Source organism: Geospiza fortis, unplaced genomic scaffold, assembly GCF_000277835.1.
Source record: "Geospiza fortis unplaced genomic scaffold, GeoFor_1.0 scaffold112, whole genome shotgun sequence".
Lineage (NCBI taxonomy): Eukaryota > Metazoa > Chordata > Aves > Passeriformes > Thraupidae > Geospiza > Geospiza fortis.
In genome coordinates this window covers 5139942-5167012 of record NW_005054298.1, presented here as the reverse complement: position 1 = coordinate 5167012, position 27071 = coordinate 5139942, and the positions used below count along the sequence as shown (strand labels likewise).

General features: G+C 42.2%; 2 protein-coding genes across 3 annotated transcripts in view; one reads left to right on the top strand and one right to left on the bottom strand.

Annotated features, from left to right (window-relative positions):
• Positions 1-19972, top strand: part of MGAT5 (alpha-1,6-mannosylglycoprotein 6-beta-N-acetylglucosaminyltransferase) — a 100054-nt gene extending 80082 nt beyond the window's left edge. For both annotated transcript variants that reach the window (XM_005415741.2, XM_031056804.1), the window contains 5 exons: positions 6177-6323; positions 8967-9083; positions 9887-9961; positions 11417-11574; positions 12757-19972. In XM_005415741.2, coding sequence (XP_005415798.1) covers positions 6177-6323; positions 8967-9083; positions 9887-9961; positions 11417-11574; positions 12757-12955 — 696 coding nt within the window. In that variant the 3' untranslated portion in view covers positions 12956-19972. The remainder of the gene's footprint in view (positions 1-6176; positions 6324-8966; positions 9084-9886; positions 9962-11416; positions 11575-12756) is intronic.
• Positions 19973-25700: 5728 nt separating this feature from the next.
• TMEM163 (transmembrane protein 163) overlaps positions 25701-27071 on the bottom strand; it is an 87958-nt gene continuing 86587 nt past the window's right edge. The window contains exon 8 of the mRNA XM_031056848.1: positions 25701-26882. Within this exon, the coding sequence (XP_030912708.1) occupies positions 26822-26882 (61 nt within the window). The 3' untranslated portion in view covers positions 25701-26821. The remainder of the gene's footprint in view (positions 26883-27071) is intronic.

Genomic DNA, 27071 nt, shown 5'->3' with positions numbered 1-27071 from the left:
CAAATTCAAGTTGATACCTACGTGTTGCACAGTTTAGTTGTATGGATTTTGTGACACAGGAGGGAGCAGACTACTTCCACTCACATTTTGAGCAGTAATTGCAGCTTCAGCTAGAAGAGACTGTGTTGGGATTATGAAGTGCTCCTGAGATAGTAAATTTCTTCTTTTTCACCAAAAGTATCTGGTGAAAAGCATGGATCTGTGCTGTACTGTTGTCAGAGTCCTAGAGCATTTTCAATTTTAATGTTTTTTATTCTGTTGTTGTGCGTTGGTTATGGTTGTTTTTTTCCTTCATAGCATTGGTGAAAATCATTTTTAGAATTTGCTGCATTTCTTAGTAGATGGCACTGAGAAAATCATTGATATGTTTCAGAACCCTGTATCAGGAAGTCAGGGTTTTAAAAATTACATTTGCAAGCATTATTTTTATATGGCTTTTCTGAACTTTTGTTAGCAGGTTTGCAAATGACAAATGCTGTTTTCCTTTTAAGGAAATTATTTATTTAGGATACAGCCAGGCTAACAAAACTTTGCCCTGATGATAAGCTGTTAATAGTCCATCTGCTTCTCCTAATGCATAAGTATTGTCATGGAAATGAGAGTGCAACATATTTCTAATTTTGCAACGAAATGAAATTAAATATGGCTTATTGCATCATGCATTTTGCTTACTATTCCTGTCTAATACAGTTTCAATGTATCTAATTGAACAGAAAAAGTAAAGCAGCAGCATCCTGGGATTGAAAGTGGAAACTGAGATCTCCCATCTCATTTTTTGGACATTTCAGTTGGAGGGGCATTGGGGTGGGCGGGTTTTTGTTTTGGTTTGGTTTTTTGCTGGCTGATGCTTTGAATCTCATAGGTACTCTGGCTGTTCTGCCTCAGCATATGGTTACCTGTCAGTGTTGATCAACAGACACACTTGCTCCAAGTCTTCTTGCTGCCTGCATATTCACAGTTCCAGATTTTGATACTCTTTAAGAGGCAATACTTGAACATAGCTCAGTACAAAACACTGCTCACCTGTCACCAGTGGCCATCTGCTGCCTATGTGGGTCAATTGTGTTTATATCAGCTGGATCATGGGTTGAATTGCTAAAATAAGTGCAGGTTTCTCAAAAAAATCAAGGTGACTTGAACAGGAGCTTTGTGCCTGGAGGAGCCCCATGTGTGTGTGCACATGCATGCGGTGAAGTTCAAGGACACTTTTTAATCACAATCACTTTATTCACTAGGCAGCATGGCCAGAGTCCCCTGATTAATGTAGTTATGGGGTTTTGTCACCAGACTGTGCCTGTGCTGCAGGTGTGTGAATCATCAGGGCCATAACTCTGGGCTGGGTGCAATACTCCTCTGGAGCATCATGGAGACACAGCAACCTTTGTCCTTAAATTTCCAGAAACCTTCAGACCCTGTTGAGACCATGGCCAAGAACTGTCTGTCATTGGTTGTGATTTCAGCACTGTGTTAGCAGGTTTTTGTTAGGTCAGCTGACAAATGTTCTGGCTTTCAGAAAGGGAGAGCTACATAATAATTTAACAAATCACATGGTTCAGCCTAGTCAGAAGTGTCAGCTCATGCTGCACTGCTTCACTTTGTCCTTAGACAGCAAAGTACCAGTAGGTGAGGGCTCAGTCCTGTGATTCTTAATCAGAGCTTTGCATTCCCAAAATGTCTTTGGTCCCTGCAGTAGCTGGTAGGACACAGTTATTCTGGGCAGTGTGCAGCTGCCATTTCCTTCTGTGTGTGCTGTAAAGCAGCACATTTCAGAGGGAGGGAGCTCTGCAGGCAAGAGGGGCTGTTTGAGATTCATCATGGCTGCTTCAGCTGTGTGGAGCATGACAAAAACGAGCCATGTCTGCAGTTCCTAATGAGGAGATGTGAAGCCATTCATCACGTTGGAGGAGAATGGGGTAGGCGAGCTGGCAGCCTTCCTGCCAACTCCCAGGGCTCCCTGCCAAGTGGGCAGCTGGAGGAGTTGGACCAGGCTCTCTTGGAGGAGCCAGTGTTGAATTCTTGAGAAGTATTTCTCCTTTTGAGAAAGTTTCAGATGCAACTTTTTCCTTCAAGTCACTGTGAATTTTTCAGAGAGTTCAAATTCTTTTACTAAGTGGGTTTTGCGATTTCTGTATGGGGGTTAATAAAAGTAGGAGCACACCCTGCTTACACAGACACAGGCAAACAAACTTTGTTTCCATATTGCCTTTTATGAAGGGGTGTATATTTACACCGCATGAAATCAGCTGAAAAGATATTTCCCTAGTGGTTCTATTCTCAAGTTGTTTGAATCACAAAAGGATTGACTTTTGCAGAAAGTATTTTGTATTGATGAGAAGAATAGAGCAAGGTAGTTAACCTTTGCTATACTCCTCTTTCTGGAGTTTAGAAGAGAATATATAAGTTGAATAAGGAGGCATATTAAAGTGGTGATAAACCTACCAACCTGACAGAATAAATTGAATAAAGTGCAGTAATGCTAGAAAAGGGAGAGGAGAAGGTAAACACTCCTCTGCGTGAAACTAGAGCATTTGCTCTCTGGAATATGAAATTTTTTCTTAACTGTTCAGCTAGTCATAATTACAGTCAGGGAAATAAAGCATTCACTCCTTACTTTATACTTTTGGCTATAATTTAGGAAGATTGTTTGCTTACTGTAAACTCCACCAAAAAAACCCCAAAAAAACTAAAAAAAAAACCCAAAAAACAACAACAAAACAAACAAAAAAACCCAAACAAACAAAAAAAAAAGCCATACTGCTTTTCATAAGAGTTGTTATTCACTACAGGAAGAAGAGTGGTGTTTGGCTGGTGTGATGCTGGGTGGCCAACTCAAAAATCTGACGTTCCAAACCAGAGCTTCAGTTCATTACAAAAGTGGAGAAGGTTCCTGAGGAGCCTTTGTTATGAAAACCAAACTATTAAGGGTTTCAACTTTACTCAGGTTGAGCCAGTGATGTTGTAGACACAAATCCCCTTCTCTGCTCTGTGCAGACCTACAGGCACAGACACACTGGGGCAGCAGACTTTGCTAAAAAGGAACAGCTTAAAAAAAAAACAACCCCACACTGCTGTTTCCATGATCATTCTATTTCTGTTTTTCTTGGCAGTTTTCTCTTTTAGATGGACTTTTACAGTGCAGCTTCCTTCTGGCAATCACCACGTTCTGTGGGGTGTCAGTGTGCACAGCCAGCTGTGCCGTGTGCCCACTTAGAGCTGTCTAGGAAAAATAATGGCTTTTGCTTTCAGAAACATTGGAAAGGTGAGAAAAATGCTCAAAAAGAGATTATGAATTTTTTCCAAGCACTAATCAACCAGTAAAGCATAAAGCAGTTCTCTGCATAGCAGTTCTGCTGCAGCTCACAGAGTGAGATCTGGACTAATATTTTTTAGCCAGGTGTTCCCACTGTGGTGTTACCAACACAGTCACATTTGGAGTTTTGCAATATGGATCTTCAGCCCTAGGGTGCAGGTGCCCTCCCATGATGGGCTGGGTTACCAGACCTGCATCTGATGAGAAATTATCCTGAGAGCCATAGTCAGCACTGCAGTGTTGGAGGCAGCAGTGTACATCACAAATTAGGGCAAACACAGCCTGGTCTAAATCTTCACTCTGTGGGACTGAGCTTTGTTTTCCCCACAGCCTCATCTGTATTGAGGATGATGTTTGCTTCACTGGTACCTGAAAATGGTTGACTGTTATGTCTACTTTTTTCTTTTTTTTTTCATTTCTTTTTCAGTTAGTGACTTGCAGTGTTTGCTGCATACTCTTAGGAAGTACCTTGACAGATTGTTTTAGCCTTTCTGGAAATAACAAACAGCATGTAATTCAAAGGATTAGCAAATGAGAGCACTGTGAGTTACAGAAAAGGCCTGTGTTCTCTAATACTTGCTCTTTTAATCATAATGAATGTGACTTTCTTGAGGCATGTAAGATATTTCTGTTTTGCTCTTTATACCAGACAAAAACACTGACTCCCTAACCAAGGAAGGTTCATCATAGAGAGACTCACACAATGGTTTGGGCTGAAATGGACCTTGAAGATCATCTAGTTCCACCCCCTGCCATGGGCAAGGACACTTTATAAGGGATAACTTTCTGGAGAAGGGTCTGAACTGAGTTTGGGAATTTCAGCTGGTTTGATGATGATGTGCTGGAGGTGATAGAGGGGCTGAAAGAAGGATTTGAGGGGCTGCAGGCAGCTGTGAGCCAGGCTGCAAGCTCAGGCCACCAGGCAGCACACACACACACACACACACACACACACACACCCCCTCTTTTCTAGGGATCAGACACATCTTTCTTCCTTCAAAGCAACAGTGCTGCTTAGAGGTGAGGTTGGAAAATGGATGGGAAACAGGTGGTAAGCTATTTATTATAGATTAAGTGATGGCAGTGCTCTCTGAGCTGTCAAAACACAAACCCATGTTTCTTTTCCCATGGAGCTTCCTCCCAAATAAATGGACCAGTCAGACACAGAACTCAGCAGTGCACAGCAGCAGTTTATTAAAAAAGTGCAAAACTAAGCAAACAACCCAGCATTCCCTACATAACAGACAAACACAGGATCATAGGAGAATTAATACTTCAGATAGGTTTAATTGCTGGTTCTCAGCTGGTTTTCTGCCTGAACTAAGGAGTAGTTTAAATAAATAATATTTTATGTGCAGACTGCATGAAATGGTTTCATGTCCTTAATTCATTGTTTTCAACAGATTACCTTTTTGTAAATTCCCTCTTTTGAGATTATATGTAGTATGCATTTCTCTGTCTGAAAGGTGGTATATTTTATCCCATATATAAAACCAGAATTTATATAATTTGTCTTTAGTAGAAATAGCTTCCAGATCTTTTTATTAGCAGCCACTAGAGAGTTTCTGTAAGATTTAAACCAGTGAGAGAGTTGAGAAACTTTTTGCCACTTCTTTAACCTGAATATTGAGAACTGAAATTAGAATATTCAGCTCCATGCAGCGCAAATTGCATGTCCCCAGCTATGCTGAGAAGTGTTAACTTGCTTTTCTAAAATGAGCCAGCTCTGAATTTATACTGTTGTTGCCATGGGTTGGGGAGGATTGATGCTGCAATGCCTCTGCACGACAGGGCTGACTGCAGGTTTATGCATCAATGTTAGCATCAGCTCCTAGGAAGAGCCTCCAGCTGTGAATGTTCTGTTACTGGGATTCATTTCTGTGTTGCACAAGATTTAATGCAGAATAGTGTGCCTTGACCTCCTTGAATATGTGTCCTGATTGCATGACTTAGTTATGAAGGTTGTGCTTTATTTTCCTGATAAAAGCAGTAGATATATATATATATATATATACACACATTGTTATGTAGCAATACTGGGAAATTGCTGTTCCAACTCAGAGCCTGGAGTTCTCCCATTATACACAAACGTTCAAATGAAGATGAGGAATCCTATATTTAATTCAGGAGGTTTCATTATGTTTGGCCAGGAAAAGGGGTCAAGATTTTTTCAGACAACTCAAAAAGAACGTTTAATATGTTTTCACTGGAGCAGAGCAGTGCCTTTTCTAGAGCACCTGGAATCTCAGCTGGTGGAGGAAAAGCTTTGGGATGGATTTTTGCTCTGGTTTCCCTTGGAGGTGTTGAACCCTCTGAAGGCTGAACTCTCGGAAGCCCCTGCATGCTCTCGCTGCCTTGGTCCAGTGTCGTGAGCTGCTGTTTGCTGCCACCTACCGTTTTAATTAGGAGCCTTAATTAGTGTACCAGGAGCGTGTTGTGTTGGCAAAGCCAGCAGCTTGGCTGGTTTGGGAGTCAGGAAAACGCTGGTGCAGCTGCTCCTGGAGATTGCTGCTTTAGAGCCTGCGCCTGTAGGAAAGCGCCAGCAGCTCCACTTCAACACCAATCAAACCACCAACTTCCCCCCTGCTGCCCAAAAAAAAGCCCTAAAAGGGTCTGTTGTTGCCTCAGCTCCATGAAAAACCACCTCAGGTCATTACAGGTGATGATTGTCAAATGTGTTTTGCAGGACATTCCATTACTGCTTGGGTGGGAGGTGGTGAGCTGCTGAATTTCTCCCATTTTCTTCTCAGCATTGCATTTTCTTCAGGGTGGTACATTTAGAATGGGGTTTTGTTTCTTTTTAGGTAGCTCTTAGATTTTTTGTGAATAACAAAAATTAAAATATCCCTTGTTTTGTGTTTTTCAGCTCTTTGTTGGTCTTGGATTTCCATATGAAGGGCCAGCTCCCTTGGAGGCCATTGCCAATGGATGTGCTTTCCTAAATTTAAGATTTAACCCACCAAAAAGTAGCAAAAACACAGATTTTTTCAAAGGCAAACCTACACTCCGAGAGGTAAGCTCTATCAATATTGATAATTTTTTTATTGAAAATGCTTGTGGATTTCCTTTTAGTAAGAGAATGTAAGAGAAATTGCATTAATGTTCAAGGTTTATTGCCAGAGGTGTGCAACTGCTTTTTTCTTTAGTCATTGATGGGAGTATCGGTCCTTATTTTTGTAGGACAATTAAAATGGTGGTGTTAGCACACTTCAGTCTTTACCTCTAGGTTTGCTTTAGGTACATTCTGCTGCTTCTTACTGAGACATCATAAACTGAAGTTTCTTTTGGAAACCTGATGTTCTGCCCAGGAACAGATCTGTCGTTTTGATACATCATTTGAAAGTGTTTTTATTTTGTTGAAGAAACAGACATTGCAGTGTACTGTGCAGGAAGTAAATAGGTGTTTAAGCAAATTATGAAAAGGGCATTTGTGGGTGGTTATGTGTGTTTTGGGATTTTTTTTTTCTTCAGAAAAGACCTGTTCAAGGCACTGTTGAGTTAAGGTATTGATGGTCACCCACCGTGGTTGGGGTTAAATGCTGAAGACTTTTGCAGAACTGACTCTTGAAGAAAACAGGAAAACCAAACTCCAAGCTTTTAAAAGAGTCAGTGTGTTTAGGCTCTAGTGAGAGAAGACTGAAGCTAAGTAAAGCAACCCCTCACCTTGGCACTGACTTTGGAACATTTTTCATTTATTCAGTGTAGGTAAAATTCAGCCTATACTTGTAAACATTTAATAGTCACAGAGCCATTTCTGACATCAGCTCTCATGTCTGTGGCCATGCCTTGCTCACAGGTGTATGCACATATATTCTTTATGTATTTACATCAAGGGAAAGCTCTCAGGTAACATGCAGATGATTCAGGTTATGCTTGGGCCGTATAAATTGTGTCCTGAGCAGCACCAGCTGGTTGATAAGCAGAAGACAGTTTCCCATTTTTAAGCAGAAGCACACAAAAAATTTGTTTATAATTTTATGATCCACAACTGTAATTGCCTTTCTTCACTGAATTATGTCCTGAACAAGCTAAAGCTTGCCCCTTCTCTCAGTCTATGTTGCTAACAAAGGAGACAGCAATAAGGGAATAAAAACCTGTTTCAACTTTCTCCTTGGGCTTGACACATCTCAAGACTTTTCTTTTTGAGTCCCTCAGTTTTTGTGTCATTTCCAGTTGTTCTGTGCCCCAACACCATAACTGGTCAGGCTCAGTAAATAATCTGAACCCATCTAAGTGCTTTGTGGGAATTTCAGGGCTTGGAATGCCATGATAAATCCTGATTGCATGTGTCAGCACTAACAGAAATGCTGTGTGCCTGACTTGTACAGAAAAATAATCCCTATTGACTGCTCAAGTCCAAAGTACATCATATATATCCATACATTGCTGCCTTCACATGCCCTGCTGACCTGTCCTGAGAGTAACCATTTCTCTGACTGCTCTTCACAACTGCATTTAGATCCCATTGCCAGTAATCCATGTGCTGGCTCTTTGGGAGCCTTAATGCCTCTCTCCATTCTTCAAGTGCTCAAGAAGAGCAAAAAGACCTTGTGTGGTTCTGTGACATGATTATCCATACAAGGGTTTGAAGTCTGCCTTTCTGGTTTTGTAAAGTAACCTCTGCAAGTTGCTGTTCTCCACAAGCAAAATGCAATGGCTATTTTTAATGGATTTTTTAATGGTGAATGCAACAGTTTCTGGCAGATCAAAGGAAAAGATCAAGTACAGTGTATCTCCTAGTGCAGGAGAAGGTTCTTCCCCACAGACACTGCTTCCTTCTTCAGATCTCCTGCAATGTCTTTTTATCCTAATGACAGCATAAAGAGGCAGCTGTGTAAACACTGCTTATAAACAACCTATCCTGTGGGGTTTTTTGGTATTTACTGAAAATGCAGGTTTTTTTCTGAGGCTGGTGTGAACCACTTCTCTCTTCTGTAGCTTTTGCTCCCTTTTGTGTGTTCACGTGCATGTTCTCACTCCTGGGTGACCAGTCACAAAAAATACTTACTGAGCTGTCCTGCTAGTTCTGAAAGCAACTCTGATACAGCTTTTCTTAGTTACCCTCTTGGGCATTAATTGATATTGTTTTCTGACCAAGTGATGAGTAAAATATTGGTTATCACTCTTGGTGAGGTCACGTTACTCTTCTAGTCTCAGTCATGAGAGTCAGAATTCATCCCTGGTTTTTAAAATTATTCTTTCTTCACTATTGGTCACAGAACTCTGGAAATGTGTGACATTTGAAGGATGCAGGGTGAGGATGACATCTCTGGGAGCCAGCTGTGCAGGTCTAAGCAGGACTTGTGGCAGTGAGAGGTTGTGAAGAAGGAGGGTGGCTCTTTGAATGAGCTGTGGGGAAGCAGGGTCATGCTGCAAGTAATTTCAGTAAACATCAAGTCTTCTGTGATGTGGGTCTTTGTGAGGATTGAAGCCACAAATTAGAGGTGCACGTATCTGACTTGTGATCTGTGTTATCTGATTTTCAGTTTTCCAACTAAATTCACACTCTAAATTTAAAGAGAAAATCTGAAAAGTAACTCAGAAGGAATGATGCTGACTGTTGTGTTCTAACTGATTAATCCAAGGCTGATTAAGAGAGTGAGAGGCAAGGATATCTTTACACATTAATTTTTACCAACATAATTTCTTCTTTCAGTTGACCTCTCAGCATCCCTATGCTGAAGTTTACATTGGGAAGCCCCATGTGTGGACTGTGGACATCAATGATCTTTCTGAGGTTGAGAAGGCTGTGAAATCAATTTTGAATCAAAAGGTGAGAAATGTGTCTTCAGTTTGCTATCAGCACTTGAGGGTGTAGTGTGTACTGCACATACCGTGCTTCCTAATTTGAGGGTGTAGTGTGTACTGCACATACAGTCCTAACTTTATTCTAATGAGTGCTGCATTTTGGTAGGATATTGAAGAAAAAATGGTTATTCCATATCTGTGGTATTGAAATTCTTATGTTTTAGTACTGGATATGTCAGGTTCTTGAAAAAAATGAGTGGGTGAATTTGTATAGAAAAGAGAATTTCACAGGTGAATTATACAGCAATCTGTGTTTTTTGTGCATTCAGTGAGGAAGTTTCATTGTTGATTCTCAGAGCATTGCAGACTCTGCCCTGCTCCACTCTGAGTTTGTAGCCTTGAGATTCCCACAGAAGTGCTTGTGCACTTACAGTGAGGAATGGCAATGAGGGCACTTCAAGGGGGGAAGAGTATGAAGGAATTTTCAAAGGTATCACAATCTGTTTTGTCACTTCAGCTTCAAAACTGAAACTTAGTTAAAACAGGAGCTCTGGAATCCCAGAGGCTCTCAGACTAGCCTTATATCTGCCACTTTGCAGTGTGCCCTGAATTTCCACAAAGATAGTCATGGAGCAATTCTTACTGCCTTTAAAAAGGAGAAAAATCAACTAAAACTGCTGATGGTTTTGTAAACTTATTTTTCAATGAGTTTATTAATGCTTTTTGTTGCTATAATGGAGTATTTGGACCAGAAGCTACTGTCACAGAGTACACAATGAAGTTGATTGGAACAAAAACCCCTCTAACCTCAACACATTGTCTCCACAGATTGACCCTTATTTGCCCTATGAATTTACCTGTGAGGGAATGCTGCAGAGGATGAATGCCTTTATTGAGAAACAGGTATGAACTTCTGTTTTGGATGATGTTGGAAAGGGAGGACCATCTCCATTTTAAAGCTTCTCAGTGTTTCTGCTGTCCAAGTAGGAATAGTAGCTGTGCAGACCTTGGCATTATATGAAAGCAGAAAGGCAAAGCCATTTTTCAGTGTGTATGTGACTTCCTTAGCTGTGTACACACATAAAAGCTTTGGATCAAGAAGGATCACTTAAATACTGAGGTACTTTTTGATGGAATTGCAGTCTCTGGGCGGAATTGCAGTCTCTGGGCAGAATTGCAGCCTCTGGGCAGATTTTTCAAGTATTTAGTTTCAATCAATAAAGATTTAAATGGTTTGGAACTCAGTTACTTAGAGGACTTTTGGTCCCTGGGCATTACTGCCAGCTGAGAGCAGCAGGAGATGTTCAGTTGAGTAATAAACTGCAGGGATTTACATGGGACCCTGGTTTCTAGAAATTGTGTGTTTGCTTGGACTTGTGCCCAAGCCAGATCTGTTGCAGTAGCCAGCTCTGCCTTTTGTTCTGGCTGCTGCAGAGCAGAGATAGGAATAACCTTTATCTCTGATATGTCATTTAATTGCCAGCATTTCTTTCAAGGGCACTGGACATCTGTCTGCCCTTGTGTTTTTGAAGGTGGGTGCTATAAAAGACAGTCCTAAAGAATAACACAGCTCCAGGTCAGGAGGGCAGTTAACACAGCAGAGCTATTCCCACTTTCCTGCCAATAAACACTTTAAGCTTTTTGCTTCTGTATTGATGACAAAACCTGTAAAAGTATCACTACTGCTTTTGATTATTCTACCCAAGTTAGTTATAATTGGGAGTTTTTGTCAATCAGGAAGAAGTGGAGCTCAATGTAAGGGAGCAAAAGACAAGAGATGGCACCTGTGGCTGAAACCTGTGTCTTCCCTCTGGTCCTCCCCTAAGGGCTAAGCCCTCCCTTGTGCTTCTCAGAAATCCACAGAATATTGTAATTTTGTTCATTGCTTTGACTATTTGTCAAAAGCTGGTGGTGCTTCACAGCTCCCAGGATGCTTGAGCACAATTTTTAGCTGCATGTACTTAGCACTTTGCCTAATTATCATGTCAGATGAACCAAAAATAAAAAGCAAAAATAGAGATTGAGACCTTATTTTGATAAGTTTGTGGTGAAGGCAGGAAGCACAGAGAAAGCAGCACAAGCTTGAAATGGGAACAAAGTTGCTGGAATAAAAATTGGTTAAATAATAATGGTTAAATAAAGTTAAATAATGGTTAAATAACAATTGGTTAAATAAAGCTGCTGGAATAAACCACTGGTTCAGTGGTTGTGTGGTTGCCCATGGCAGTGGGGTCTTCAGGGGATGTTTGAGTGTGAAGACATGGGGCCAGATACACTGGGCAGCTGGTCACTCTCTGGACAGTGGAACTGTAGCATTTAAAGGTGCCCCTCATAACAAAACATGATCTGTCACTGCAGGATTTCTGTCACGGGCAGGTGATGTGGCCCCCATTAAGTGCCCTTCAAGTCAAAATTGCTGAACCTGGAAAATCCTGTAAGCAAGTTTGTCAGGAAAGCCAGCTCATCTGTGAGCCTTCCTTCTTCCAGCATCTTAACAAGGACAAAGCTCTGCTTAGGTAAGTACTTCTATCACAAATATGTTGTTTGGTCTCCTTATTGCACTGGTTTTTACCACACTTGGAATTTAGAGCACAGGTTCTGTGAGAAGGGAAGGTGGGGAGAGCAGCTCTGGCTGCAGCAAGCTGTGAGTGAGAGCCTGGCAGTGCTTTGGGGTGTGTGTGTAGTGCTGACTGCTGAGAGCACCCTGCCAGGAGCACAGGGGCCACAACCCTTCTGTCACCATTGTCCTGGGGAGAGGACTGTGAGCCCTGCTACACTGGAGGTGTTGGTGCAGATGTGTAAAACTCACCAGCTGTGCATTAAGGAAAGGAATGCTGCTTTGGGATGCTCTATTGGAAATGTGTCTGTGTTCCTCTCAGAGTGAAAACAAAGTCCTCAAAACCAGGCTCCCACAAATGGCTGCTGGGGAATCTGCTTTCCAGGTTTTCCATCCCCACTTTTTGCTAAATTACATTGTAGAAGATTTTGGGGTTTGTATTTTCTTTGAAAAGTTGTAATTTCCAGTGGAGTTCGGGAGCAGCTCATATAAAAACTTTCTTTCTAGCTGTCTAGACAAAATCATAATCCCATGGAAAAAAACCCGTCTGTTAAATGCTGAAGGTTACCAATGTTTCCAGAATAAGTGAAAAACAAGGTTTTGCTGGAATTGCTACCCCAGTGCTTAAGCTTTGTGGTCAGCAAATGGCAACTGGCATTTTCCATTTTCTGCTGGCTGGTTCCTGGGAGCTGCAGACTCTGTTCCCTGTAGCCCAGGAGCAGCATCCCTCATCCCCACAGTCAGCTCACCCACCTCCAGCTGGCTCTGGGGGGCTTCCCTGGGGAAGAGACTTCCTGAAATCAAAGAGAATATCTCCTGATTTCAGAGTCTTCGAGTCTGTCCTACTGAAAATCCATGGTGTATTGAAATCTTAGGTTTTGGGGAATAGTCAAAAGCAGTTTTTTCTCTTTAACTTCTTTTGTTAATCTTTAGGAAGCAGTAAAGCTGTAAAGGCTGCACTGCCCTCTGCAGAGAGAATCTGTACAGCAGAAAAGCCATGTTCTGGAAAGCTGCCCTTGTAAATGCACTCAGTTTAGGATCTAGTAGAGCAGAGTTTGTTATTTTTAGTGAGGAAGGTTGAAAACTGAACCAAACTGCCATGACCTCAGGTGTGATGCAGATGACATGCTTTGCTTTTTAGGTACAATATCGAATGTCTCACCATGGAGTCTGCAAACGATATCCTGGTCCCCTCTTTTGATGGAAGGAGGAAGCACTGTGTTTTTCAAGGTGACCTGCTACTGTTCAGCTGTGCTGGCTCCCACCCTGCCCACAGAAGGATCTGCCCCTGCAGGGACTATATCAAGGGGCAGGTTGCGCTCTGCAAGGACTGCCTATAGCAGCAGCAGGGCTGCTCCCAGCTGGGCACAACCAGAGTCCTTTGGAGAGGAGATCCTTGGTACTCCCTGCACTTCGGTCCAGGTTTTCCACTGCAGGCAGAGCTATCATTGCTGAATTATCTACTAAGAGAGGAGGGATTCATAACAAAACAGCTGTAACTGATCTTTTCTTCCTGTAAGGACATTTGCAGTGTCACTCTTCAGATTCCTTCAGCTGTTTGTGAAGAGAAACGAGTCTCGTGTTCGACAGTGATTTGAAGATGACTGCACAGAATAGTTTGTAGAAGATTTCCAGACCCATCAAACTTCTGTTTTTGTTGTTTGGGTGTTTTCTATTTTTTTAATGAGTTAGGACATCCCCCATCATGGTTAGCTAAAGGATCTCAACTTCATTCCAGTAGAAAATTGAAAAGTGTGCTTGAGGGAAGGGATGCTGGGGAAGGAGGACTAACATTTTATTCAAGGTGCACTGGTTTGGGTACAGCTTTGGCTTGAATGGCTACAGAGTGGTTTAGTTCACAAGAACTTGGAATAATGAGAGAGCTCTGTACCCTGCCATTGGGTTATTTGGGCTCAGTTGTTTTTGGGGTTTTTCCTTTTTTTTTTTTAATTAAATATTTGTATACAGTGAGGCATTGTCTGCATCACAGCTGCTGCACCAGAGCAGCCTAAGCAGAGTGTCACAAATGAGCAAATAGGCAGGTGCCAGCGTGTGACACATCCTGGTGACTGCACAGCTCACTGGGGTTGTGGCATTCCTCAGTGTGGAAAAGCTACAAAAACACACAACCATGTTTGGAATGGACTCATCACAGTTTACTGGTCCCATTTAGGGAGTAATCCTCAGAATTTGCCCATGCTTCTGTTGTAGTCTGTCTACTAGAAATACTGTGTGAAGCAAAAAGTATCAGCATCATTGGAGCAATATTATCCTTAGAGGCTCAGTTTGCTATGGCTTCCAGTAGTTAAAGTGTTGCTGAATGACATAGAAAGGTTAAACTCAGCTAACTATAATTATTGTATGGTAGAAATGTAAAATGTCTTCACAACTAGCTAGGTTTTTTAAGAGAATTTTTTTCTGGAGTTCAAGTAAGAAGAGACAAAGAACTGAAAAGAAAAGAATTAATCAGTCCTCTTGGGTTCTTTGATTTTTTTTCTGGTTTTAGGGGGCTGCTTGTTCCTTGTTTCTTCTTCCCTTTTAATCAGGCACACCAATTACAAATTTAGAAGAAAACAAATCAAGAGTTCAGAATTTAAATCAAAGTTGGGTTTTGGGTTTTTTTTTGAGAGAAGCAAGTTAGCTCCTCTAAACTGCCTTCTTTTCACAGAAGTAATTTTTGTTATTTTCAGCAGAAGGTGACATGCTTGACAGCACCATTTGTAGTCAGGAAGTTACATGTTAAGATTAGTGAGAAACAAATCTGCAGTCAGTCTGTAGGTTTGCAATTTGGACATGCTCTCATCATGCTGGAATAAAACCCCAAATCAGCACAAATATTTTTTTTTTTTCATAAAGATTACCAGGTAGTATGAAAGGCAGAGATGCTTTACATTTTCCTTTCTCAGACATATGTGCTTGGTTCAGATTTTTCTGGTAAGCAGTGTTCATTATCTGTGTGGGAATATTGATGGATGTGGTGACCTACCAAAGACCAGGCAAGGGAGATGCTATTGCACTGTGGAGAAATCCTCCAGAACAGTCTATGTTTTAAATTCCAATTTTAAAGCAGTGAATGAGCCTTTTCAAGCATTTGGTTTCCTGCCTCAACACTCCTGACAGTGTTACCTGTAACACTCCATGACATCCCTCTGCACATCACAGGAGGTTGTTGAGTATCCAAAAAGGGGCTGTGGGAGCTGTTGAACACCAGGGTCACCAGGATCTGGGTTTGATGATGTGCAAATGTGCTGTATTTTAGATTAATTTTCCAGAAACAGAACAGCTGGGTTCTCTAATGGGAGGCAAAATTTTTGTATGAAAAGAAAACAAACGCAAACCAGTATGAAAATCCCTCCTGTTGCCACAGCTCAGCATTTGCTGCAGTCAGCACAAATGTAGTTTACCATAGTTTTACTGCCCTGGAAAAGCTGGGGGAGGACAATTGGAAATGGGTCTGAGCAGGCACAACAATTCATTCTGTATTTACATAAAATATCCCCTGCATACCTGTGCATATTTGTGCAACTAGAAAATGCTGCCTCTCGCAGTGTATGAACTTCCAGCTGGTGCTGAAAGTAAAGGCAAGAGCAGGACTTGTCTTCAGCCTGATGTTTTTCAGGCAGGAATTGATTTTGGGCTGGGATATCACAGAATTATGTTGGAAACAAAGATTTGTGCGTGTGCACTTAAAGGATGCAAAAGGTGGGCTTTGCTGTAGTGTAATTCTTTGCTGTAAATACATGTTTGCTTGGTTCCCCCTGCTGTAAGGCCCACATGGCAATACATACTGCATTTGATTTTGCCTCTAAACCTTTAAAGACGGGAGGGGTTTGGTATTTGTTATTATAACATTTTCTGGTCTAGTGCTTTGCTCAATGCTAAGTTTGCCTTTACCACAGCAGGGAGAGTTTATTATAAGCTGTTTTTTCATGCTGTAGCACTGTTTCTAGTCTGCTGAACTGAATTGTGCATTCTGGCAAAAATGCAACAGCAGCACCAATGCTGCTTGTGTTTCAGCCAGGGACAGAACATCCAAATTGGCTTCAGTGTCAGTGGTCTCTTGTTCTTGTTTCCACTGCAACCTCTAGAGAAGACTCATTAATCTTGAAGAATAACAAACCAAGACCTACAGCTTCATGTAAAAGGAGACTATCATGAGAACTGTAAGTGCATAGACTCTGCAAGCCTTGCTCACTGAGCTCCTCACCCTCCCCGTCCCACAGCCGCCTTCCCTCGCACAGTGAGAAATTAGTGAATCCTTCTGCAGATCAGCACTCAGGCAAATCCATGTGGGACTAGTGAAGAGTTTGAGTTATTTCCTACAACCTGGTTTAGATATCCACATTTCAGGCGAGTGGCAGCTTTCTGTCTGAGTTCCATAACTATTTTCTTTCCTAATTGAAGAATAAAGGTGTGTAGTCATGTTCTTGCACTCAAACAGGGACATCAGAGAGGGAACTGTGCTGCTCTTTTCAGTCTGAGTAGAGCTTGCAGCTTCCTGTGCTCAGAAGTCAGGTTTTTGCATGACTGCATTTGAATATATTGATCTGCGATTGATGGGGAAAAAAATGTCAAAAGTTGAATACCTAAACCATTTTACAAGCTTTTAAACATATCTCTCATATCAAGACATTCTTTGTTTTAAAATTTTGTATTTTTGTATGTGACCTAGTTTTTTTCAAAAATCTTGTTCCTACGGGATTAGAAAACTTGAGAGAAGCATTTACATATTTATTAAAATTAACATAAAAGGCTTGCCTTTGAAAGGTAAAGTTGGTAAATACACACTGTTTAAAAATGCCAATAAAAACCTCATTTATTTCATATATGCAAGTTGATTTGCACATGTATAAATAGAGTTGCTTTTTGCATTTTTTGCTTAGTTTCTATGTTTCTTTTTGTAATTTATAGTTGCAGCGGTGTGTTTGCTTGTTCATATCAGATTATGTTTCTACAAATATTTAATGTTTATGTGCCTTTTTTACTTTCTTTGGGGTTTGGATATGTGTTTGGAATATGGACACTGTCTGAACAATATAATGGAACACTAATTCCAGGTAAATTGTGCTGATGACTCTACAACTTAGTGGTGTGAATTTTGAATGTTTTTAAGTAGTGGAGAAATATGTTCTAAAACTATATAAGGCTTAATAAGATAAAAGATACTATAACTTTTCATAATTCCTGCAAAATATTGCTTCTGCAAGCAGAATGCAATTTAGTGAGAATCTGTGATTTGGCATGAGAGCTCCTGCCGGGACAGGATGTCTGTTCAATGACCAGGGAGCAAAGGAAAGCCATTAACATTCCCCAGGGAGACAATGATAACAGAAAACCTCCAGGAACAGCCAGAACTGATTTGATGGGCAGGAAAATTGAAGATCCAGAATGAGGTTTGGGAGGTGTTGGTTTTTCACATAAAGATGTCTCTGCATGGACGTACACGGGGCGGTTCCTGGTGCTACCAGAGAATATTGGCCTTTTATCACAGCTGAACTGGCAGCTCTCAGTGTGCAGGGACTGGTCAGCTTAGTGCAGATGGATTTCCTTTTTTATGCTACTACTTTTCTGCAGTAGTATTTTGCAAAGTAGCTGCTTATCAGATTTCAGTTGGGATGGGCTTGTAGCCAGAGCCAGGACTCTGCACTTTCCCAGCTCCACTCTGCCCCAGCTACTTTGTGTCAGCTTCTGCACCTTGCTGATTATCAAGAATTCAGACTCATTGAAAATTTCTCTTGGTATCATCAGCTCCAAGTCAGGCTGTCATGTTGTACCACTGTCCTTTAAAATCCTAGGCAGCATCCTTGATTTGTCCTTAATACAAAAGCCATTCCCTCCCGTCTCAGAGTGTGTGGCCCATCTGTATTGCAAAGGGATTTCTGAGTTTGCAGCCCTGTTCATGTAAACAAAACCCAAATTGCTTTCTCAGGTATGTCTTTTGCCCAGAGTTCATTTCAGGACCAGATTTTGCCAGTAAAAGAAATTAACTGGGATGAGTTGGGCTGGATATAGTCTCATCCAAGCCTCATTAACTTAGTGACTCCCCCTGGCTTCAGTGAGAGCACAACTCCTCCGTTCATGTTTCTTAAAATTGAAGAATCAGCCCTCCCTTTTTAATAAGTGTAAAGCACTGTACCTTAAATGATAAAGACCAAACACTTCCAAGGCATATTATTCACATATCAGCAGTCAGTTTTTCTTGCTGTCACAACATAGATCAGCTCTGACTAAGTTGATGATACTGATTAATTATTAAGGTATCAGTTGAAAATGTGGTTAAATTGCTATTCAGTCAACAGCTGGGAGTCTGAGGGATAGAATTTTTTATTGTTTATTTTTAGAGAGACCAGGAGTTATCAGTTTCTGATTTCCCAGTCCTTTTTCCAGGGGTGCTAACATTTGGCATGGCTGTTTCCTTGTGGTGTTTGTCCTGCAGCTGCTATGCCTTCAGCTTCTCACTTGTGATCTCTTCCCAGCTCCTTTGGCCCCATTGTTACAGGGAATGCTGTAAACTCCAGGAGAACAGTGCACTGACAGATGTGTTTTCATTGGAGCTGAAATGGCCAGGGACATAGAGGATTTTATTGTGATCTGCTTTAATATTGCTGTAAATGTAACATCAAACCACCCCGTTTTATGGGCAGTGACTTCAATCTCATCCACACATTTTCAAGCAATTCTGTAGGGGTTTTTTAAAATCAGTTTGTAACTTCCAAATTTAATTATATTTAAATGGAATGTGTAAACAGCAACTCCATGTATCAAGTGTAAAATGTTTACTGTAGGAATGTGTTTAAAATAGCAGAGGCTGGACCCCAGAGTGCCTCAGGTGTGAGGCATCATTCATTCTTCTTTCTTCCAGGAAAAGTAACAGAGTGCAACCATTGCTGATGTGCCTTGCACACTGGGCCCTGTTCATTTTTAACAGTGTCATCCTTTGCATATTCATGTAATTAGAACACATAAAAGTGGGTTTTAATTCAGCCAACCTCTCTCAAGAGCACTAAGCCACTTCTTTATTAAATGAGTAAATAAAACCAGGTCCTCAAAGTTTTGATAAAATGAGTAATAACTTCACCCTCAACACACAAAAACTGCTTTAAAAAATCAGTTGTGCTCAAGTGATTGAAACCCTTCTCTCTGCTGGGCAGTTCAGTGCAGGTGCAATTTATTAAAGTGAGCTGTGCATGGGACCAGAATTTGTCACCTGGTGTAAGGGCTCACAGAACTAAAGCATTGAGGACCCTCTGTCCCCATGGCCACCAAAGCACGTGGCTGCTTCTGGTGCAGGAAAACACATCTGTATTGTCACTGCAAACACAGCCCTGGGTCCTGCAGGAGCCACCAAATCCTTGGCTTTAAGGAGAACATGTAAATAATGCTGGGCATTTCCTGGAGCCATCCAGGGCATCAAGTGCATGAAACACGACCTGGCTCAGGCTCCAGCAGCTGCAAAGTAGTTTGAAGTATCAAATAGGCGCACGATAAATCAAGTTAAATTGCTGTCTGAAGGCAGTTAATTTTAATGGTGTAATACCCAGAACTAATTTATGTTCATTATCAGATCTGTTGACAGTACAGTGACAGTGAAAAATATTTTTAAGGAGTCGTGGGTTTAATTTGGTTTTTGTAAGGAATGCAGGAGAGGAGGAGGAAATGGCAGTTTTTACCAAAGGAAAAAAGAGAGTAAATTTTGTGAGAAAAGTTGCCCTTGAAGATTCTAAGACAGCCAAAAGAAAAATATCGGGGAATATTTACAAAGCTAATTTGGGCTTGGAGACTTTGATCCCCTGAGCTTGCTGAGCTGACCACTGCAGGGAGATTCTCCAGAGTGCTATTTGGGGCAGCTCTTTGGGTTCTGGTCTGCATCATTCCCTGCAGGAGTCTCCCTCCTCGTGGGTGAAGAGGGTCAGAGTCTGAATAAGCCCTGTGGCAGTGCAAATTGGGAAAAAACCCTACTGAATTCACTGGAAGTAAAATACTGCTTTTTGCAAACAATAATGTGGAGTCAATGAGGGGTTTAAATGGACACAAGAACTTCAGGATCAGGCTGGTACTGTGGGGTGTTTGGTTTGAATTCTCCCCTAATAGGTTAATCCTTTGTTTTATTTCAGTGATTGTGTTCCACTATATTATGTTCAAGCAGTTGGATTCAAACAGAACAGAACGCAGTGGTTCAGATACTGCCAAGTTCCTGGGGTTCAATAAGATGGGATTTTTTTTTAATTTTTTTTTTTTTAGAACAGTAAATGTCTGTACTTTAATGGCATAGAAAAATGCTTTGTTTTCACTGTTGTAGAAAAAAAAAACTAGGGAGAATTTATTTTTCAATAAACTTTTTTCTTGTGTGATTTGGATTTATGATTGCTTTGTGCTTAAATAGGAATGCCATGAGCTGCCTTTTATCCCACACTGCATTTCTGGGGCTTCTTCCAACTCTGCAGCTGGGTGTTTCTGCTGCTGCCCCACCTGTGCACAGGTAAGTCCCACACCACAGCCAGCAGAACATCAGGTGAGTAATGAACTGTTTGCTTTGTTTTGCTTTAAACCTGGGTTGTAAAAATTGGATTATTGGGTTACATCAAGCCTCCTCTCAGGAGGCAGCTTTGTCACAGCAGGAGTTAGAAATTCCTGCTTTCCTATAAATTTACAGCACGCTCAATTACAGCACACACTGAATTTACAGCAGACTGTAAATCTGGGAGAAAGGGAAAGTGAGACTGGAATTGCACAGTGGCTCTCAGGCCTGCAAGACCTCCTGGCACAATACACTGTGGAGTTGAAAGATGGAGCTGCACTGTGGTAAAATAGCAGCTTTAGAGAGCATTCTCCTGCAGGATCCAATTGAACATGCTAAGCACTCAGGAATGAAACATTTGCATGAGGAACAAGGGCCCAGGCATGAAGCTTTGGCCCACGTGGGACTGGGGTGTGCATTCAGTGCCCTCAAGAGGTGCCACATGAAATCACCGTGGCAGCTCTGCACAAATACAAATGCCCAGGGTGACACTTCTCCAGGGGAGCTGTCAGGGTATGGCAGTGGCACCCATTCTGCTGACAGGCCTTTTCTGCCCACCTCAGGTTTTGTTAGCCCGGCCAAGAGTGAGGGAAGGGCTCTCTGTTGTCAGCTGCTGGGAATGTGGAGAGGTTTGGGTGGAGGCATCCAAGAGTAATAGAGCAATTAATGAAGGAGCAGTATGCAGTGGAAAAAATAATAGTTTAAAAAAAAAAAAGCTCTTTATCTGTTAAAAAAATATCCATTGGTAGCACAGTTGCTATGTATTAAAAAAAAAACAACACAACTGCACTGGAGAGAAGCAACAGTTCCTTTTTTTTCAGCATTACCTTTTTCTAAGTTTGTTGAGGTTTTGTTTTTTTGTTTTTAATGTGGCCACACATAAGTGAGTACTGTAGAATCAGAAGAGTACAGAAATCAGTAACTATCAGCTTGTACTGTCCCTCTCCCAGTGAATGACACACACCCTGGTGAGCAAGAGCATGAATGAAGATGTCAAACAGATGCCTGCAGGCTGGCAGAGGTTTTCGGGGTTGGATTTGGATATCCACTTGGCCAGTCTCTTCACTGAGGAGTTCTGTGCATTATGGCTGCAAAGGGTGGTTTTTTCACTGTGCAGTGGAAAGATCCACAGTTTTTCCACTGTGCAGCCTTTTATGGCTGTTTCAGTGAGGAAAAGTATGTGAATATCCTTCACCACTTGCCCCTTTTTATGGTCCTTGGCATACTTCCCCTTGGACTAAATTGGGTGAAAATGTTGTTGGTTCTGTGTTGCTATTCAACACACCACAATTTCCAAATGTTTCCTACCATCAAAACGAATTAGTGGATGACACTGCTCATTCAGGCTCTTGTTCTGCTTATTTCTGGAAACATTTTCCTTCCTGTTTCATTCCCTTAATTGTTGTTCACATTTGACATCTAAAAAGCTGAAGAGACATCTGTAAAATGGTGAGCAGCTAGAGTTAGATGTGGGCTGTGTTGCAGTCACATAATGGAAAAAAAATCTATGAAAATTGGAACTTGGAATAAAAAATACACCACGCAGCTGTATTGGAAAGCTCCATTGGGGGAGCTTAAAAACTGGATACTTCAACTCTCACATGCTTAGGCTGGGTTTAGTCAAACTCCAGCTGGTAGAGAGTCCACAGATGGAAACGTTTTGCTGGGACCTTGTGCTGCTCTGAAAACACTTCCCTCAGTGTGCAAGAGCTGGAGCGCCCACTCTGCTGCCTCACACTCCCCTGTATTTGTGTTTATGCTTGTCAGGACTTGTTATTTTATTTTATTGATAGTGGAGATTGCATTTAGCTGAAATTTAGGTAGTAAATCCTTGTAGCAAAAAAAACTTGGGACCGGTTTGTAGAGAAGAGGCTCCAGGTGTTTGGTCTCACCGTGTGTCCTGCTTTGCTTGGGAGCCTTGGCTCGGGGGTCCCTGCTCCTGCAGGACCTCAGGGAAGCACTGCCTGGCTGAAGACATTGCTCCCTGCACCTTTGTGAGGAGAGACATGTCAAAGCAAACCAGTGCTGCACAAAAATGCTGAAAGGGTCAAAACTCCAAAGAAAGAGGTGAGAGCCTTTGGTGGCTCAGCAGGTAACAGCTGGTGCTGCCATTGTAAGTACAGGGCATGGTGGAAGGGAAGCTGCCAAATCCCTAGAGTCCCCTCCTGGCTTTAATTCCCTCCTCACCTCCACAGGAGGGTGGAATTGGTGTGATCAGCCCCAGCTGTGCTGCAGGCTTGGTTAACAGGAGGTTGGCATTGTCACTTGGCCTGTTTAAGAGGAGTTGCCTCCACTCGTCGCTCCGTGGTGAGGTGAGGGGTGACAATAATCCCTACAGCCTGTGTCAGCATGAGGTGAGCTCAGAAGGGTGCTGGGTTTGGTGCCAGCAGTGGGAGCTGACAAAATGGGATGTTTCCCAGTTACTTGCCGAGCTAACTTTGAAAAAAATGTACTTTGAGCCTGCCTGCAGCTGAATGGTGGTGCTGGTGTCAGCTCCTGCAGGACCTGAGCTCTGAGCTTCCCTTCTCCTGCAGCTCCTGGGGAGTGGGCTGGAGGCCTGGGGGCAGCTGTGCCCACTGAACAGGGAAAAAGCAGGAACTGCTCAGTGCTACCCCCAGTACTGATCCCATGGCTGAAAGGAAAACAGCAGCTCCCAGCCTTGGGGGAACAGCAGAGGGAAACATCCCTGGCTGCTCTGCTGCTTGCATTAATTATGCTCTCACATTGCATAACCTGGCCTCACGTGCCAGGCCACAGGAATGTGTTTTTGTGTGCTGCTCCTGAGCAGTTCCTGGTCCTGGATGAACACATCCAGAGGCACAGGGATGGCTCTGTCACAGCTCCTCTTGGTGGCAGCACACCCAGCACAGGCAGAGAGGTGAGAAATCACTGCCAGCACAGCAGAACTGTGTGGAACCCCTGTCAGAAGCATCTACACAAGTCCATGAATTCCAGGGATAATCTCGGTTCAAGGAGCTTCCTCAGCTCTTTATTTGACTGCCAAGGAAAATGTGTTGTCAAGTTGGGAACAAACATTCCTGGTCTGCATATTATTAAGGTTTAATAGAGGGACTGGGTGACCTTGGGCTAGATGACCTTTAAAGATCCCTCCCACCCTAAACTATTCTATTAATCCTTGTCCTCATCTCCATGAGCTGGCCCACAAAAAAGAATGCCAGAAATGTCTTCACTTTTTCCCAGGCAGCTGGGACTGCAGAAATGCAAGTGGTATTAGCAGTGGTGAGCACCTTTGTGGTACATTCCCAGCTGCAGGTGTACCTACAGCTGAACTTGACCACATCTGAGGAGCTTCTTGTCTGGGATCTTTGCTTCAGGTCCATTCCTGGAACATCATCAGGGAGCTTCTTTTGAGGCTCTTTTCCCACCGTGGTTGGATGATGCTTATTTATGGTCTGCCTACTATAGCAAGAAGTAAAATGGAATAAATCAGCAGCAGATATTAGTCTGGTGATGTTTTTAAATGACAAGATGCAAAAAAATCTGGCTTTTAGTTAAAAGTGAACATTATCATTTCCCATGCCTGCCTGGTGTGTGTGGGTCGCGGCTGGGGATTCAGGATTGCAGCTCCTGTAATCCTGACAGAGTTTTTGAGCTCCCTTCTCTGCTGAACAGTATGGCCAGATTCAAAGCATCTGCTCAATGTCACAGTCACTTTCAGGGATTAATTTGCAATTCTGAGCTTGGCCAGACTTTAATAAGTGTCAGTTTGCAGGCTCATTCTGGCCAGTGCTGCTCCTTGTGTGAGCACTGAGGCTCCTTCCTTGCACCCTGTGCACAACAAAGAGCCCCTGGCAGTGCTGAGGCTGCTGTGATCACCAGGCAGGTTATTAGGGTGGCCAGTGCCAAGTTTCAGGTGATTAGTCCCAGTGCTTTTGAGCTGTTGCAGCTTTTGAAAAGTCCACCTTCCCTTAGCCTAGCCAGAAGCAAACCTGCCATCTCATAGTCGGAAAAAATCAACAGGCACTGACATTTAATAAAGCAAGCTCATATAGGAACTGTTCCCTCTGAGGTGGCTGGCTCGAGCAGTGTCACAGGAGATGGATGAGCAGTTATTTTCTCTGCTATTGTCACACAGAGTCTCCTCGATGCCAGCTGGCTTTATCACCATTTCTGAGAATCATTTTTTTCCTGGACTTTATCAAGTATCACAAGGATTTCTGTTATTTTCTTGCATTTACCTGCTAATGCTTTGAAGCACCTGTGGTAACTGAAAACTCTCTGCAATTGGTTTAAGTTAATCTGGTAAAAGTATGATTAACTTGTTTACCCACATATCCTTTTGCAGGTGAAACCTCCTCAGAGCATTCCAGAGTTCCAGAAGGAAGTGTGAAACTTCATTAACTGAGTGTTTAACCTTCCTTTGTGCATGAGCAGCACATCTGTGCTCCTGTTTGCACTCAGCATTCGAACAGAACTATTTAATGTTTCAGCTGGGTGTTGGTTTGAGTGTCCTGCATACTTTCAGTGGTTTGGGACTTTGGTGTGGCAAAGGTTATACCAGGAGCTCAGCACCACCATGTCCCTTCTCAGTTTTCTGCAGCACTGGGCTACAAACAGGCTGCTGGACTGCATGGCCCTGGGGACCAGCACTTCTGTAGCTCTCAAATGTCATTCTCAAAATTCTCAATGGGACTGAGTGGGAGTAAAGCCCTCAGGGAGGTGGAAAGGGGTAAACAGTATCAAGAAAACTAACAAACTCATGAAATGTCTAATATTGCTGGGTTCAGGCCCTGGCTCTGTGATTCTGAGGCTGAAGATATCTGAAAAACACTATTAACCAGTGAGGAAGTACCAGCTCACAGCTCCCTTCACGGAGCTGGTGTGAGAGAAAAACATAATGGGAAAAGCAAAAGGGTCTTGGGGTGGCATTTGAGATTTAAAAATCCACCTGTGCGGAGTACAGTGAGCAGTCCTACACTTTCCAGTCCTTCTGGAGTCCTTGCTGAATGCTCCTCTGAAGTAGCTCCTTTGTCACCTTACAGCTGGGTGACATCATCCTGTGACAGCAAGGCACAAGCAGCATCAGCACTGATGGCACCACTTTGCATACAAATACAAAGTTAACTGATCCAAAACATGTGAAAGCAAACGATAGCAGCAGGGCAAATTTCATTTTGCCATAAGGAATCCTGTATCAAGGCATGTTCTCTTTCCAATACTGTCACACTCATATGGGCACTGCCAGGGCTGGGAAAGCACTGGGGGGGTCTCTTCCAACACATATCTGTGGGAGTTGGCTTGTGCTAGAGATCCTTAAGGACCTGGTCAAGTCACAGATGATGGGAAATGCAGTTTTAACATCACACTTGTGAAAAAAACCAGCATCTCCACTGTACCTCCCTCACTGATCAGTATAATTGTACATCTACTCTCCTATCTGTAGTCTTTTGTTATGTACTAGAAATGGGCATTTCTAGCTACTCACCTACTTACCATGGCCTTATTTCAAACTCTACAGTGGTCTGTCCTATTTTTTACTCACCTGTGATAAATAGAAGCAACAATACTGATTCTCTGTTGTGAAAACTGACCTGGAATACATCAAATAAAGAGAAAATGGCTATAGCCAGAGAATCCAGTTTAATAGCTGCTATACAGGAAGACTTTGTTCTATGATACATTCTGGAAATAGTTTTCAAATGTTACTTACAGATACTGTATAAAATAGATACCAGTTTTATTGATTATACATCAAGATTCTTCAATCATTTAACCTGCTATTAAGTAATATATAAGATGTGTGGTGGAAAGTGAGCAACATTTTACAGGACAATCTAAACCTAATAAATAGATCTGTATCTCACCATGAGATTGAGCCACTGCTGTGCCTTTGTCAGACTACAGAGCAACCACAACGTCACACACGCTGCTACAGCTGCAGATGGTAAAATAGGAGATGAAAATCCCATTCCTTGAGCAGCTCCTCTTCCCTGCATGACTTTTTTGGCTTTGGTCTGTACAGTAATACTGTGTGTGCTTGTTTGGTCCATGCAAAGCTATGAACAGTGTCTCATTAAGAAAAAATAGAATTTAAATTGAAGAGGTATCGTTTCAGTTAATTTGGGGGTAAAATGCAGAATCTCTCTGATCACAGGAAGGGCAGTGCCTGCTCTTTCTGGGTGTCTGTTTCAACAAGAGGGTGGAAGTAGCTACTCAGGTGCTTTAAGCAACACAGCTCTTGGTGTCCAGACTCTATGTAAGATACCCTTAGTCGAAGAGGTTAGCAAGGATTGTACTCCTGTTACAGCATGTGTTTGGGAAAATACAGGCCAGGGGAGAAAAAAAAATTCCAAAACTCAAATCTAAAACTGGCACTTCTTTACCCACAGGCTTACCACACCATGGAGAACACTTTCACTCTGGAATATACAACATGGCAGCTGGGTTCACGCTGCAAACTGCATGTTTTCTATTGTCACAGGAATCAATAGCATACTGGAAATAAATAAGGAAATTAAAAAAATAAAAAAAACCCAAAACGCTGCGGTTTGGCTGAATCGCAAGCAGTGTGCACAATATGCCAGATTTACAGAGAGATTTCCCATTCAAACAAACTTCAACAGAAACAGACCACGGGGGAACAAACTGCATGTTCAGGAAAATACCATTGGCACCTCTTGCCAGGACGCTGTGGCTTTACAGTCCTTGCAGGGAGAGGGCAGCACCTTCACTCGAACATCTCGTAGTGCCGCGTCTGCCTCACCCGGGGCACCATGTCCATGAGCAGCCTGCAGGGAGAGCACAGGGCTCAGCTGGAACACAGCTGCTGCAAACAAGCCCCTAAGGCTTGTAGGGTTATTAAGAAAACACCAAAAGTTAACCTATGGGTAACTAATATAATATAATATAATATAATATAATATAATATAATATAATATAATATAATATAATATAATATAATATAATATAATATAATA